Here is a 16,067-nt window from a genome sequence, read left to right as displayed (position 1 = left end):
AGGTGTCTGCTGCAGCCTGTGCATCCGTCATCGCCCCAGATCTGTTGCCTTCCTTTCTCCTCCTTCTGGAATTACACTGCCCAGAGCTCAGGCTAGAGGTCAGCAGGTCATCACTGGATGGAATGACCTGGAGCAGGCCGAGGCACTTTTCTGATGGTATCTGGGGGCTGTGTAGCTGTGACCCCTGATCTGCAGGGGGCTGTGAAATGAGAGCCTTTGGCCACATGGGCACATCATGTGGGAAGGAGCCCAGAGGACCAGCACCTGCCATGACCCCCCCACGCTCTGCTCCAGTGTGCTCCCACCCCGGGACCTTTGCCCAGGCCTGCCGGCTCCTTCTCTCCTAGCAAGGCCTGCCCTGACTGTCTCATGTAGCATGCAACTGCCCGACCCACTTGACCCTGCACTGTTGCCCTGATCCGCAGCATTTATGATGTAACATTAGTAAGGTGTCCTTATTGGCTATGTTTATTGCTTGTTTATTACCACCCACAGGAATACGGAGCCATTCAGGCCCGTGTCTTGGGTGCCTGGGTGGGCCAGCTGGTGCTGGGTGCTCGCCTGCTGGAGGAGTGAGTGCCCATGGCCAGCCAGCCCCTCCTGCTGCCTGGGCTGCATCTCTTCCTGAGTGTGCTGCTTTTACAGGCTTCTCTCCTGAACTGTCCTCTTCGCTTTTTTTTTTTTTCTTTTAAGCTTTAAAAGAAGTTTTTGTAGAGATGTGGTCTTGCTATGTTGCCCAGGCTGGTCTTGAACTCCTGGCCTGAGATGATCCTCTCTCCTCAGCCAGTGCTGGGATTATAGGTGTGAGCTACCGAGCCAGCTGCTCTGCTCTTCTCTCTCCCTCCCATCGGGTTCTGTTCCTGCCATGTTCTCCCCTCTCCCCACCAAAGGCTGGGTTTTCTTTGTCTGGGTTTCTTTCCTCTTTGGAGAAGAGGGGGCTGTAGGGCCTTGGCATGGGGCCCCTCAGAGGATGCCCCCATCACCCAGAGCTCCACAGGCCCTGGTGGGCAGGAGCAGGAGCAGAAGAGGAGGTGCCATCTCTGCCTTCTGGGGAAGGGCAGGGGCCACCCACACAGAGCCCTCCTACTTGCTGTGGACCCTGGGGCCTCTGCCAGGTCCTTCCAAAGGAAAGCCGGCTCCCCAGGTGGTGGGAGAGCGATGTGGGTTCCTCTTAAACTTAGAAATTGAGTGTGTGGTTGTTTCTAAGTGTCTTAGAAGCCAAAGCGGCTCCTGGAAGGAGCCTGCCTGCCACGACGGGCCTCGCCCTGGCTGTGCCCACAGATGTCCCCGGGGCCTGCCGCTGCTGCTTGGCTCTCCCGGCCTCCCCCAGTGTGGGTTGGGAAAAGCACAGGAAATTAAAAAACACCTCCATCTCTGGCCTTTGAAGAATGCACCTGAACAGCCGAGAGTGTAAACTGTGGTGAAATGTGGTCTTTCCAGTTTGGGGAGAAGCAGGGCAGAGCTAGGGCTTTTGTATCCAGGGTTTCCTGCCTCCCTCCCCTGGGCTGGCCAGGGCTCCCCACTGGGACCTCCAGCTGTAGTGGGGAAGGGTTTACTGGGTTGCTGGGCACTGTGGACTACCCCTAAGGGCAGGTATGCCTGCCTTTACCTGGGTTCCCCTCCTGCCTGGAAGACACAGCCCATGGGAGGCCTTGTCTGTGGGATCCTCCAGCATCAGACACACTGGGACCAGTGTCTGCCTGGTGAGGGACAGGCCTGGCAGGCCCGGTCCCCCACCTACTTGAACACCCGCGGTGGTGGGGGCTCGCCGCCTCCCGAGACAGTCTGTGTCATTGTTGTCCAAGGAAGCTGATTTAGAGTAAAGTTCCTTGTCTAGTCCCACTCTGTGCCTGTGTTAGCAGGGGACTCTCCAGCCGGAGCTGGGTTCACCCTGGTAGGGGGACTTCATGGGGCCTGGGCGACAGCACTGTGTGTATGTGTTTGTGTGTCTGGGTGTGTGTGTGTCTGAGGAGGTGGACCAGTTTCTCAAAAGGCCTGTGACCCCAAGAACCGTGGAATTTCAGCCTGGGCGGATCCACCTTCATTGGTGAGTGGGGACAAGCTGGGGGCCTTTGCCACAGGGGCAGCCAGGGCATGGGGCACAGTTGACCTCATTCACAAAATGGGAGTCTCAGTCATCCCTGCCCCAGCGGCCAGGATGATGAGCGGGAACACACCGTGTGGGGGCCACCTGGCCTGGGTGTGCTGTGGGTGTCCTTGTTGGTGATGGTTCCACCCGCTTGTGCCACCAATGCCCTCTGGGTCTCACACACAACTGTCTTCCCTGCGAAGGCCCCTCCTGCCCCCAGGCCTCAGTGCTGCTTCCGGTCTCTGAAGGCCCCAGGCGCTTCCGCATCCTGGGTGTGATTCCCGTGGGCCTGCGGACCCCCTTGAGGCTGGCATCTCATCCTTCGGTGCACCTGTTGGCCAGACCTCTGGTAGCAGGTGCTCACTCCCCAGAATGTGCCAGGGCCTGGGGGCAGGGACCTGGGCTCTTCCCTTGCAGCCTCACCGAGTGGAGGGAACTCAGTGTCTTGGAGTTGGGGTGCCAGCAGGCTGGGTGGCGCAGGGGAAATGCAGACAGACCCCTCACCTGGTGTCCCAGAGCAGCTGCCTTCCCCTGCCCGAGGGATGTTGCCCGCAGCCCAGTCAGGGGTGGGGCCTGGGGGCCCTGCCTGTGAGCTGCAGAATTGTCGCCTTTGACCCTGGGTTTTCTTCGTTATCTGTTTGGACCTGTTTGGGGAAGGGAGGGGGTGAGATTTGGAGATAAATGCCTTAGCTGTGGCCATCTCCTCTTGTGAGAGGTCAGAATGTCCAGTTCCGCTGCAGTTATAACATCCCATTTTTTGATTTTGTTTTCTTTTTCCTTTTTTTTTTTTTTTTTTTGAGATGGAGTCTCGCTTTGTCACCCAGGCTGGAGTGTGCAATGGGATGATCTGATCTCAGCTCACTGCAACCTCCGCCTCTCAGGTTCAAGCGATTCTCCTGCCTCAGCCTCCCAAGTAGCTGGGATTACAGTTGTGAGCCACCATGCCTGGCTAATTTTTGTATTTTTAGTAGAGGCAAGGTTTCGCCGTGTTGGCCAGGCTGGTCTTGAACTCCTGGCCTTAAGTGATCCGCCCGTCTTGGCCTCCCAGAGTGCTGGGATTACAGGTGTGAGCCACCGCGCCCGGCCCAGAACTCTTTAATTCCCAACTGAAACCTTCCCCCTTAAGCAGGTCCCCAGTCCTCCTCCCCCAGTCCCTGGTCCCACCATTCTACTTTCTGTCTCAATGAATTTGCCTACCATAAGTACCTCATATAAACTGAATCATAAAGTACTTGTGTTTTGTATCTGGCTTATTTCACTTAGCATAACATTCTTAAGTTCCACCCATGTTGTAGCATGTGTCAGAATCTCCTTTTTTTTTTTTTTTTTTTTTTTCAGACAGAGTCTTGCTCTGTCACCCAGGCTGGAGTTCAATGGCGCGATATCGGTTCACTGCAAAATCTGCCTCCCGGGTCCAAGCAATTCTCCTGCCTCAGCCTCCTTAGTAGCTGGGACTACAGGTGCGTGCCACCATGCCTGGTAATTTTTGTATTTTTTGTAGAGACGGGGTTTCACCATCTTGGCCAGGCTGGTCTTGAATTCCTGACCTCGGGTGATCCACCCGCCTTGGCCTCCCAAAGTGCTGGAATCACAGGTGTGAGCCACTGCGCCTGGCCAGAATCTTGTTCCTATTTAGGACTGAATAATACCCCATTGTGTGGATGGAGCACATTTTGTCTCATCATTCATCCCGCAGTTGATACGTGGGTTGCTTCCATGTTTGGTTTTGTTTTGTTGTTGTTGTTTGTTTTTTTTTTTGAGACAGCGTCTCGCTGTGTCGCCCCAGCTGGAATGCAGTGGCACAATCTTGGCTCACTGCAACCTCTGCCTCCCGGGTTCAAGCGATTCTCTTGCCTCAGACTCGCAACTAGCTGGGATTACAGGTGCCCGTCACTACGCCCGGCTAATTTTTATATTTTTAGTAGAGACGGGGTTTCACCATGTTGGCCAGGCTGGTCTCGAATTCCTGACCTCAGGTGATCCACCCTCCTCAGCCTCCCAAAGTGCTGGGATTACAGGCACGAGCCATCATGCCCAGCCGCCTCCATGTTTTAGCTGTTGGGAGGGATGCTGCCGTGATCCAATGTGTATGCATATCTGATCGTGTCCCTGTTTTCAGTTCTTTTGGGTATATACCCTGAAGTGGAATTGCTGGGTCCTGTGGTAATTCTATGTTTAAGTTTTTGGGTAGCTGCCATGCTGTTTTCCATAGTAGCTGCACCATTTTACATGTTTCCAGTGGTGCACAAGGGTTCCAGTTGCTCCACATCCTCACCAGCGCTTGGTGTTTTGTGTTTGGATAGTAGCCGTCCTCATTGGTGCAAGGCGGTATCTTATTGTAGTGTTGATTTGCATTTCCCTGGTGATGAAGGGTATGTTAAGCCTGTTTTGATGTGTTTATTAGCCATTTATATGTCGTCTTTGGAGAAACGTCTGTTCAAGTTGTTTGCCCATTTTTGAGTTGGGTTGGTTGTTTTCTCATTGTTGAGTTTTAGGAGTTCTCTATATTTCATGGATATTAATCTCTTAGTAGATCTATGATGTGGAAATATTTTCTCTCATTCTGTGGGGTTGCCTTTTTACTCTCTCGACAGTGTCTTTTGATGCACAGAATCTTTAACTTCCATGAAGTCCCATTTGTCTTTATTTGTTGCCTTTGCCTTCCCGTTGTTTGGCTTTCACCATGTCCCTCATTGCCACGAAGAACTGTAGACCTAAGGTTATGACAGCACGGGTGGGGTGGCGGAGTCTCCGCTGTCATTTTCCTGGCCTCAGGTCCTCTGTGTGTCCTCCCATCCATCGGAGAATATCCCCTGGGAACAGGAGGGGCCAGGATTTGAGCCAGTGCTTGTCTTGGCAGGGAGGCCCGTGCTTGGAACTATCTATCGCACTGCCCTGGGGTCTCCTGGGCCATACTCTGGTCCTTTGTGCTCCCGGGTGCCCTCATAGAGGCTGCAAATCTTTCCCCTGCTGAAATGAAACCAACTGAACTAGCTACAGGATTCAGTTCCGTGACTGTCATTGCCTGAGTTGAGTTTGTTTTGGCTTTCTCTTTCTTGATGAAGATGGGAATGTGGGGTTGGCCGGGCTCCCCTATCTGCACGGGAGGGCCCAGGGATCTGCAGTTTTCATGAGGAATGTCAGCTGTTTTGAGCCAAGGCTTCAGAGGTTTTTTGGAGGTGTTTGTGGCCAGCCCAGCCTAGCCCTGCTGGTAGCAGACACGGACTGATGGAGCTCCCTGGAGGCCCTTACCTCCTCGTGTCCACTCCTCATGTGGCTTTTTAGTCCCTCTGAGTCTGTGTTGGGGGTTGCTGGACCCTCCTGGGGTCTGAGGTGTCTGGTGGGGTGATGGTCTCAAGACCTCTCCTGATTCTCATTCAGCCTGTTGTGGGAATAAGACGCTTGGCTGTGAGATGAGGCCTCTTGCACAGGCAGAAGGGGCTGAGGGCTGGGGTGCAGAGGGAGGTGACGGAGCCAGCCCAGCCGCAGGCAGATCAGGAATGCTTGGGGTGGGCTGGTGGAGGGAAGTGTAGGTGAGGCCAGGGGCCAAGGCCTTGGAGGCCAGGCTAGGGAGTCTGACCTTGTTCTGCATGGCACTGGCACAGGGAGCTGTGAAAGGTGTCTGAGCCAAGGGGTGGCATTCCAGAGTGACCCTTTAAATGTGTTCATTGTAGGAATGTCTAGAAGCAGGGTGGGAGAAGTATGGAATACGGGGTGGATGGGAAGCAGAGGCCATAGGCCAAAGAAAGGGGCCTGAGCTTGGACAGTGGTCAAAGACTTATAAGGGAATCTGGAGGCTCTGTCTGGCCTGGGCTTTGAACCCCTCAAAAAGTGTGGCACTGTGGCTGGGTCTATAGCAGGCAGCATGGCCAGGGCTGTGCCTTCATGTCCCCATCCTCTGTGTCAGGCCAACAAAGGGGATGTGGCTTCTCTCTAGAACAGGACAGGGCCCCAGCAGCCTCTGGAGGACGACGTGGGAGGTGGTGGGTGTGGCAGGAAGGGTCACCCGTACCTGGGGGAACAGACGTAGCAGGTGGTAAACAAACAGTTGCTAGGCTGGGCGCGGTGGCTCATGCCTGTAATCCCAGCACTTTGGGAGGCCGAGGCGGGCAGATCACGAGGTCAGGAGATTGAGACCATCCTGGCTAACACAGTGAAACCCCGTCTCTACTAAAAATACAAAAAATTAGCCGGGCGCAGTGGCGGGTGCCTGTAGTCCCTGCTATGCAGGAGGCTGAGGCAGGAGAATGGCGTGAACCCGGGAGGCGGAGCTTGCCGTGAGCAGAGATCACGCCACTGCACTCCAGCCTGGGTGACAGAGCGAGACTCCGTCTCAAAAAAAAAAAAAAAAACCAGTTGCTGTCACTGAGTGCGGTAAGAAGGCTGTTTGCTGTGCTGCAGGAGCCTCTGAATGGTGTGGGCCGGGGCCGCCCAGGCAACTTCCTGAGAGCGCCTTGGGGGTGGGAGGAAGGAACTGGAGGTCTTGGGCATGAGTGGGGCAGTGCCAGGAGTGCTCTGGGCATAGTGCTGCATCCCAGGGCTGTGTGTCCTGCTGGCTTAGCCAGTGGCCCTCACGGTTTGCTTCTGCCCCACAGCCTCGCCACTCCTGCTATTTGCCAACCGCCGGGACGTACGGCTGGTGGACGCTGGCGGAGTCAAGCTGGAGTCCACCATTGTGGTCAGTGGCCTGGAGGATGCGGCCGCAGTGGACTTCCAGTTCTCCAAGGGAGCCGTGTACTGGACAGATGTGAGCGAGGAGGCCATCAAGCAGACCTACCTGAACCAGACGGGGGCCGCCGTGCAGAATGTGGTCATCTCCGGCCTGGTCTCGCCCGATGGCCTTGCCTGCGACTGGGTGGGCAAGAAGCTGTACTGGACGGACTCAGAGACCAACCGCATCGAGGTCGCCAACCTCAATGGCACATCCCGGAAGGTCCTCTTCTGGCAGGACCTTGACCAGCCGAGGGCCATCGCCTTGGATCCCGCTCACGGGTAAACCCTGCCGCGACTCTGCCTGGGTCCAGGGGGCGGGGAGCATCACCGTTTCTCTCTCGAATTTATGTGAGCCCAAGTTATTTTTCAGAAAAAAGATGTGAATCTTAAAACGAGTTCGGGGGGGTGCTTTGGCTCATGCTTGTAATCCCAGCACTCTGGCAGGCCAAGGCGGGTAGATCACTTGAGTCCAGGAGTTCAAGACCAGACTGGGCAACATGGTGAGACCCCATTTCTAAAAAAAAAAAAAAAATCGGGTGTGATGGTGTGCACCTGTAATCCCAACTCCTTGGGAGGCTGAGGTAGGAGGAGCATTTGAGCCTGGGAGATCGAGGCTACAGTGAACTGTGATCCCACTGCTGCACTCCAGCCTGGGCGACAAAGGAGACCCTGTCTCAAAAAAAAAAAAAGAACTCAGCTTTCAGGATTTGTTATGGTTGAGAGAATTACTTCCCCTTGAGATTCCATAGTTATGTTTCTTTTTTTTTTTTTGTGAGACAGAATCTCGCTCTGTCACCCTTGTTGGAGTGCAGTGGTGTGATCTCGGCTCACTGCAAGCTCCGTCTCCCAGGTTCATGCCATTCTCCTGCCTCAGCCTCCCTAGAAGCTGGGGCTACAGGTGCCCACCACCATGCCCGACTAATTTTTTGTATTTTTAGTAGAGACGGGGTTTCACCGTGTTAGCCAGGATGGTCTCGACCTCCTGACCTCATGATCTGCCCTCCTCAGCCTCCCAAAGTGCTGGGATTGCAGGCGTGAGCCACCGCGCCCGGCCTTTTTTTTTTTTTTTTTTTTTAATTGAGATGGAGTCTTGCTCTTGTTGCCCAGGCTGGTGTGCAGTGACATAATCTCGGCTCACTGCAACCTCCGCCTCCCGGGTTCAAGTGATTCTCCTGCCTCAGCCTCCCAAGTAGCTGGGATTACAGGCGCCCACCACCATGCCCAGGTAATTTTTGTATTTTTGGTAGAGATGGGGTTTCACCAGGATGGCCAGGCTGGTCTCGAACTCCTCACCCCAGGTGATCCACCCACCTTGGCCTCCCAAAGTGCTGGGATTACAGGCGTGAGCCACCATGCCTGGTTCATAGTTACGTTCCTTTTTAAAACTTGCATGTCTGATGGGGTTGGCTGTGGGTCTGAATGGTTAAACGCATCTTTGCTGTGTGTATGGTGGGTGGCCTGGGAAGTGCAGACTCTCAGGCAGGTGGAATCTGCGCCTTCTCCTGGCTTTCTAACTGCATTGGCTGAAAAAGTGCAGCTCCTCATCTGGAAGCAGAACCTGGGTCTGTTTTGGAAGCTGCCCTGTGTCCTCCTCAGCTGCTTGTCTGGCTGAGTTCACCTGGGCCCTTGAAGGCTCAGGGCCTGGCCATGATCCCAGGTGGGGAGACGGTGGGTGGCAGGAAAGCGAAGAACCTCCTTGGAGTCGAAGTCCGGGGTGGAGAGTTTGAGGGGAGGTGGCCCAGCTCCAGTGGCCAGCTAGGCCAGGTCACCCCGGACTCCCGAGCAGAGGGAACAGTTTGCTTGGACGCCCGTTGTCCCTCCTTCGTCCCTCCTCTTGCAGCCTGGGAGTGACTCTGGGGGCTGTACACACACCCTTACCTGGGCTGTGCTGAGCCCTGGCCCTTGCTGACCTGTCAGGTTCTGTGCTGAGTTCGTGTGAGAACTGGTTGGCAGAGGTCTCTGACTAGAACACAGGAGCCTTTTCCCCCCATTCCCAGGCTCAGTTGGAAGCCCTTTGCCTGTTAGTTCATGCAGTGTCACCAGTCTCTCAGCACTCCCAGCCTGGACCTCACCGGATGAGGGACCGGCCTAGATCTTCTTTGCGCAATGGCGCGATCTCGACTCACTGCAACCTCCACCTCCCAGGTTCAAGCGATTCTCCTGCCTCAGCCTCCTGAGTAGCTGTTATTACAGGCATGCACTACCACACCTGGCTAGTTTTTGTATTTTTAGTAGAGACAGGGTTTCGCCAGGCTGGTTTCAAACTCCTAATCTCAAGTGATCCACCAGCCTCGGCCTCCCAAAGTGCTGGGATTGCAGGTGTGAGCCACTGCACCCGGCCTGACCTAGATCTTCTAGATTAGAAAGTCTCAGGACTGGGCAGCCACGCATCCAGGCCTGCCATAGGAGCCCACCCGCCCTCCTCCCTGAAGTCAGGGCTCTGGGAGCCCTTCCCTTTTCCGTGCCCTGTGGGACAGTGTCCAAACTCTGGAGTAGGACCGAAGACCCCTGGGCTCTAGTCCTGAGGCCACCAACTTGCTGTTGCCCTTCGCAGTGACCTCCCCCTGACTCCCATGGCGCTGGCTGCAGGAGCCGGGCAGGAGGGGCTGGTTGCCATACCCTGCAGATGCCCTTCCTCTGGGCCTGCCCGGGGTAGTGGGAATGAGAGTATCCTCACCAAGGCTGGGGTTTGGGAGCTGGGGAAGCAGAGTGCCATGGTGGCCAAGTTCACCTCTTTGCTCTGTGCGGTGACTTAAGAAGCCATTGACTGGCTTCTGACAAGCACGGGAAGGGCTGGAGCCTTTCAGAGCCCAATAGGTTTGTGTGAGCCAGGTGTGTGTGTCTGAGCAACTGAGTGTGGGAGTGGGAGGATGTGAGCCTGTGTGTGTGTGTGTGTGTGTGTATGTGTGCGCGCACGCACACATGTGCGTGCATACGTGTGAGCCTGTGTGCGTGCGTGTGCACACGTGTGTGAGCGGGTATTTGTATGCTTGTCTGTGTGAGTGCGCGCGCGTGATTATGCATGCGCGTGTATGTGCCTGTGTGAGTGAGTATGTGCGCGAGAGTGTCTGCCTCTGAACCAGTCTGTGTGTAAGTACGGGGTACCAGCAGGGGTGGGATGCGGTGGAATTTATGGCCAAAGTATTTTGAGTCCCTGAGGTCAGGCCAGAGCAGCCTCGTGCCCCCACCACCTGAGAAGTGCCCCTAGCCTCCCAGGGGTGCTGTGCTGGGCAACCGCTTATCCCTGGGGCCCCTCTTATGCCCTCGCTGCCCTCCGAGTGGGCTGGCCACCTGCAGCTGCCCGGAGCCAGCTGACTTCCAGGGCGGCCTCTGTTCCGCCTGGTGAACTGTCGCCCTCTCAGCCCTCTCCCCCTGCACTGTGGCTCCAGGAGCTGTGGGGTTACTGACCTTCTTTTTGGAAGGGTCAGCTGGTGTAGCAGTCTCTCTGGCTTGGAGGGGGCATCAGCAGTGGTGGGAGAGGCCAAAGATAGCAGCCTGCTGGAAGCCCTCTCCCGGGGCCGGCCTGCGGTTGCTCACCAGCGGCTGCCGCGGCCATTGTGTCACTGGAACCTATGCTCCTCCCATCCTTGCGTTCCCTCCCAGTGTGGGTTGCTGCAGCTCCCTCACCTCCCAACCAGGCATCCACCCACATTTGTGAACCCTTGTGCGCTGGTCCTGCTCCCCATGCAGCAGGTATAGCTCCGTCTCTGACCCTTTCAGTGGATGGGAGGAGACGGTAAATGAATAGTATTTGAGAGGGATGTGTGTGTGGGGGGATAAAGCCGTGCCCGGGTGCTGTGGCGAGGGGCTTCTCTCGGAGCTCAGGTGCTGGGCTCTTGGTGACTTTTGAGCCGAGACTGGAAGCAGCCGTCTGGCTACTCGAAGCAGCCGTCAGGCTATCTGGGAGCGGCGCCCTCCAGGCAGAGGAATCAGCCAGTGCAAACCCTGGGCTGGTTTGGGGCGGGGCCTGTTTGAGGGGCTGTAGCAGAATGTAGGGGAACAGGGCCCAAGGTGTGAGGAGAGGACACATCAGGTCTCGAGCAGAGGAGGTGCCAGGTCTGACTCGTGCTGGAGGGCATCCCCTGGTGGCTGGAGCGAGAGTGAGCTGTGGTGTGGGTGGCATGGGGGCAGGAGCCCTATCCACAGTTATTACCGGGATCCTGGCGACAGAAAGCAGCAGTGGGGACACCTCACTTGTGGGGGTAAGGTGTGGTGAGATTCGGGATCTGTTCTGAAGAGAAAGACAACTGGATTTGCTGGCACTCTGCATGTGGGTTCGATAGAAAGATGAGACAAGGGCCGGGCGCAGTGGCTTAAGCCTGTAATCCCAGCACTTTGGGAGGCCGAGACGGGCGGATCACGAGGTCAGGAGATCGAGACCATCCTGGCTAACACGGTGAAACCCTGTCTCTACTAAAAAAATACAAAAAAACTAGCCGGGCGAGGTGGCGGGCGCCTGTAGTCCCAGCTACTCGGGAGGCTGAGGCAGGAGAATGGCGTAAACCCGGGAGGCAGAGCTTGCAGTGAGCTGAGATCCGGCCACTGCACTCCAGCCTGGGCGACAGAGTGAGACTCTGTCTCAAAAAAAAAAAAAAGATGAGACAAGGATGGCACGGTGCCACTCTGTGCCTCAGTATCCCTGTCTGTACGTCATGTGGAAAACACCAAGAACAGTTTGTGAGTTCAACAAATGTTAGCTGTCGTTACAGTAAAAATGCCCTTTCCTCAACACCAGAAGTCCAGTCTCCATGCCTGAATGGTTTTCTCTGTTTACTTCCTTACGGCTTTTGCCATGTTGGTTGGGAGGTGCTCAGTTGGGAGGTGCTAGGTGCTCTTTTGGGAGGTGCATGATGCTCAGTTGGAGGTGCTATGTGCTCGGTTGGAAGGTAATTGGCACTTGGTTGGGAGGTGCTTGACACTTGGTTGGAAGTTGTTGGTGTCCAGTTGAGAGGTGCTAGGTGCTTGGTTGGGAGGTATTAGATTGGGAGGTGCTTGGCACTTGGTTGGGAGGTACTTGGTGCTTGCTTGGGAGATGCTAGGCCCTTGGTTAGGAGCAGTCTTTCCCGTGCTCAGATTTGAGCTGACTTTGCCTGCATCATCTTTGGGAGCCAGCTGTCCCTGTTTGGCTCTGGCTTTTCTTAACCATTTGAAATGAAATGATGCATTTACTAAAGTGCTTGCCTCTAAATTCTCTTCCAGAAGCCCTCCCCAGGATCACACCTGTGGCTGTTCACTCCCACCCCTGCCCCTGGGGCAGAGTTGACCTTAGTGTTGGTTCCTGGGCCTCTCCCCACACCCTCCCTTTGCTCCAGTCATTTGAATGAGAGAGTGAAAACAGTGGCGTGCCAGCTCCCACTCATCAGATCCAGTGATGCTGATGACACCAGCCATGGTCCTACCCTGAGGTGCTGACTGTCCCTTTAGGCTCCACGTCACTGGATGGGGAGAGGGAGAGGATTCCAGCCTGTCACAGCGCCCGTGGGCAGCAACCCCCACTCTGCTCACCAAATACTGACGTGAATAGCGGTCCACAGGCAGAAGTGTGGGCACTGAGTCCCGGGGCAGGACCACTGTCCTGAGACTGGGGGTTTTGTCCTCTGTCCTGGCCACAGGCACCAGGTTGCAGGAGCATTTTGGCCTTCCTCCCGGCCCTGCTAGAGCCCCCATCATCTCCTGTGCCCTCCTGCAGTGCTGTCCCTCAGCAGGGTCCTTCCTCAGAGGAGGTGGTTCCTGCCCCGGCCATCATCAGGAAGGGAGTCTCTGGGTCCGGGCGTCCACCTCAGTGTGCACGTGGCCAAAAGGATCAAGAGCCCTGCAACCAGGAGGGCCCATCCTGAGACTCGACTTGGTTGCAGTTTCAGCAACGCAAGTGGCCCTGCGCAGACGTCAAGGCAGGGTTGGGGGAAGGCACGTCCCTCCCAGTGCTAGGGTGCCCACATGGGTGGCAGAGTGGGCTCTGGGGATGACCCTCTGGCCCCTGAGAATCTGGGGCCAGAAAGACACTGGCTTAGCATGGGAGGAGGCCCCGGCCTGTACCAGCCTGACAAGGGGCCACAGTGACCCCTGGGTCTCAAATTAAAGCCAGGGTGAAACCCAACCCCCTCTTTAAAATGCAAAATGGCCCTTCCCTAAAATAACACACAACCACAACCGCAGCTGGCTCGGCACGAAGGCCATGCTGCAGCGCTTTTCTTCGGAAGTCGATTTTCCTCCGTGGAATTTGGCTGGGCTTGTGGTAGCATTTGAGACTCTGCAAGAGCATGTCCACGCCAACCAGTCTCTGGTCACCGACTGGCTCGCCAATTCCCCATTTAAGGAAACCAGCAGGCCTGTGTTATGAAACTCGGGGAAGGAATGTGAATTATGCTCCATGCGGAGGCCCCTGCTCCTGCACGTTTTCCAGCTTTTTCCATGGGCCACGGTGGGGCGTTTGGGGGAAGGCCTGTGTGGATCCCCTCCAACTCCAGACTGATGCCCCTGACACCTTCTTAGGAGGTGGCAGGGGTTCTGGGCTCTGTCTGGGCTCCTAGGGGTCGGGGACGGGCAGGTAAAGCAAGGCGTCTACCCCAGGCACGCGGGAGGCTTCGCTGGGCTGGCTGCCAGCACCTTGGAGTCCCAGGCTGCCAGGAAAAGTTCACCCACACCCGGGCTTTGCTGGCGAAGGGTGAGTCATATGATGGTCCGGCCCAGGCCCTCAGCAGACACCAAGTGTGTTCCCAGAGCTGCCGCTCAGCGCCTGTAACCTGGGACAGGCCAGCCTTTTAGGGACTCAGTTTTCTCATCTGTCTAATGGGAAGAGCAATTCCCAGCTTCCGTGTGTCGGCTGGGTTCTCACTAGATGCACAGGGGACAGCAGCTTGAGAGGGACTGTCTGGAGAGCTGTTCCATGTGATGCCCCTCTTATCCTGTCCCCATGGAGAGGGGCTTGGTGATGACAGCTGGGCGCGGTCACCCTCTGCAGGGAGGATGGTACGTTTGGTTCGAGGCTCCTGTACCCTCATTCTTATTGATCTTGTCACAAGAGCCCCTCTGGAAGGTGGAGATGGTGCTTGCTCGGGAATGACACTGCTCAGGGAAGCAAGGCCCCGTGGTGCACCTGAGGCTCCTGAGGCCGCAGAGTGCCATGGTGGGGGAGGAGGTGGCTGTGCGTCTGTCATTTGCCTCTTCTGCTGGATGGAGACCCCCAGAGGGCAAAGCAGGGCTTGTTCTCCCTGTGTCCCGGGGTCACTCATGCCCGGCTTGGCCGAGCTGGCTGTGTTAAATCAGTTGCTAAGGCCAAGAGGAATGGGGTTTGCCGCCCACCCCAGGAAGAAGGGAGCAAGGGAGTCAGCACCATTTTACATGGACCAAGAGTGGGAGGAGGCTCCTCAGAGGACATTCTGGGCACTGTCCCCTTTCTCTGCTGAGAAGGGTGGACAAAACACAATAGGTCTGCCAGCTCTTGTGTCCTGTGGCTCGTCCCAGCTGGCTGGGATGGGAACTGAGTCCTCCAAGCTGGTGTGGTTCCCCTCTGGTCTCCGCTGAGAGCCACTCCCAGCCTCTGGGCACATACCCTGTGGTCACCTCCAAACAGGGCACACTGGGCAGTGGTAGGGGTGGGAACTGCCATCCCAGACTTGGTGTAGGGCACATTGTCTCTGCTCACTTTGTCCTGGTTCATTGGCCAGAGATCAAGTAAGGGCGCCCTGAGGACGTGCTTGTTTCTCATGGATGGGTGATGCTTGTCTCTTGGGAACGTGGAGAAGCAAAGTCACATTGCCCATAGACCTACCCAGGAACAGCTGCAGCTGCAGGTTCAGGCTCCATGGGTTTTATTCTTTTATTCTTTTTTTTTTTTTTTTTAAGGCAGAGTCTTACTCTGTCATCCAGGCTGGGGTGCAGTGGTGCAGTCGCAGCTCACTGCAGCCTTGACCTCCCAGGGCTCAAGGGATCCTCCCATGTCAGCCTCCCAAGTAGCTGGGATTATAAGTGTGTGCCGCCATGCCCAGCTAATTTTTTTTAATTTTTATTTTTTGTAGAGACGGAATTTTGCCATGTTGCCCAGGGTGGCTCAAGTGACCCACCCACCTCAGCCTCCCAAAGTACTGGAATTACAGGTGCGAGCCACCATGCCTGGCCATGTTTACTTGTTTTTAAATAGACTTAATTTTTTCAAACAGTTGTAGGTTCACAGCAAAATTGATGAGCAGCAGGTACTGAGTTCCTATATATCCCTGTCCTCACACCCACACAGTCTCCCCAACTGTCAGCATCCTATGCAGGGTGGAACGTTTGTTACAACTGATGAAAGCCGGCTGACGCACCATCACCCAAAATCCATGTTTACACGAGGGTTCGCCCTTGGTTTGTACATTCTTGGTTTAGACAGATGAATAAGGACATGCACCCACCATTCCATGTCACACAAGATAGTTCCACTGCCCTGATTTTCTGTGCTCCACTCATTCATCCCTCTCCTCTCCAACTCCTGGCAACTACCTGATGCTTTACTCTCTCTGTGTATTTGCTTTTTCCAGAGTGTCATAGAGTTGGACTCATACAGACTGGCTCTTTCACCTACTATTATGCATTTAAGTTTCCTCCATGTCTTTTCATGGCTTGATAGATCATTTCTTTTCTTTCTTTCTTTTTTTTTTTTTTTTTTGAGACGGAGTCTCGCTCTGTCGCCGAGGCTGGAGTGCAGTGGTGCGATCTCTGCTCACTGCAACCTTCCCCTCCCGGGTTCAGATGATTCTCCTGCCTCAGCCTCCTGAGTAGCTGGGACTACAGGCGCGTGCGACCACGCCTGGTTAATTTTTTGTATTTTTAGTAAAGACGAGGTTTTACTGTGTTAGCCAGGATGGTCTTAATCTCCCAACCTTGTGATCCGCCTGCCTTGGCCTCTCAAAGTGCTGGGATTACAGGCGTGAGTCACTGCGCCCGGCCGATAGCTCTTTTCTTTTTAGCACTAAATAATCTTCCATCCTGCATGTTTTGAATTGCCTTTTAGAGATTCATTTACAGCATTTTCATGGTAGCAAAAAAATCAGAAATAACCCAAATTTATTTTAAAAAGTCACAGCATAGTACACTATGCAATCATCAAAAGAACAAGGAATCTTTCTATTTGCGAGAAGAGAAGGTGCCCAGAATTTACTGTTAACTGAGAACAAGTTGGAAATAGTATATTTTGATTGCCCAACTTAAGGCAGGAATACATGAAACACTATCTGTTGGTTATTTCTGGTGGGTGAGATTTTAGGGCAAGTCACTGTCTATTGTTTCA

General features: G+C 55.0%; 1 protein-coding gene across 21 annotated transcripts in view; it reads left to right on the top strand.

Annotated features, from left to right (window-relative positions):
• Positions 1–16,067, top strand: part of LRP5 (LDL receptor related protein 5) — a 141,143-nt gene that overhangs the window by 29,621 nt on the left and 95,455 nt on the right. For 12 of the 21 annotated variants that reach the window (XR_012422966.1, XR_012422968.1, XR_012422965.1 and 9 more), the window contains exons 1-2: positions 3,258–3,549; positions 6,685–7,081. The exons of 3 other annotated variants lie outside the window; for them this stretch is intronic. Coding sequence is in view for 12 of the 18 variants with exons in the window: in XM_074013023.1 (XP_073869124.1) it covers positions 3,273–3,549; positions 6,685–7,081 (674 nt within the window). In the remaining 6 variants the exon portion in view is untranslated. Of the gene's footprint in view, positions 1–3,257; positions 3,550–6,684; positions 7,082–14,820; positions 14,899–16,067 lie in introns of those variants that run through there. 6 more of the 21 variants (XR_012422969.1, XM_045370601.3, XM_074013022.1 and 3 more) reach the window with 2 other exon arrangements.

This window comes from Macaca fascicularis, chromosome 14 (genome assembly GCF_037993035.2).
Source record: "Macaca fascicularis isolate 582-1 chromosome 14, T2T-MFA8v1.1".
NCBI lineage: Eukaryota > Metazoa > Chordata > Mammalia > Primates > Cercopithecidae > Macaca > Macaca fascicularis.
Note: the sequence above shows the minus strand (reverse complement) of the source record. Positions and strands in the feature narration are given on the sequence as shown.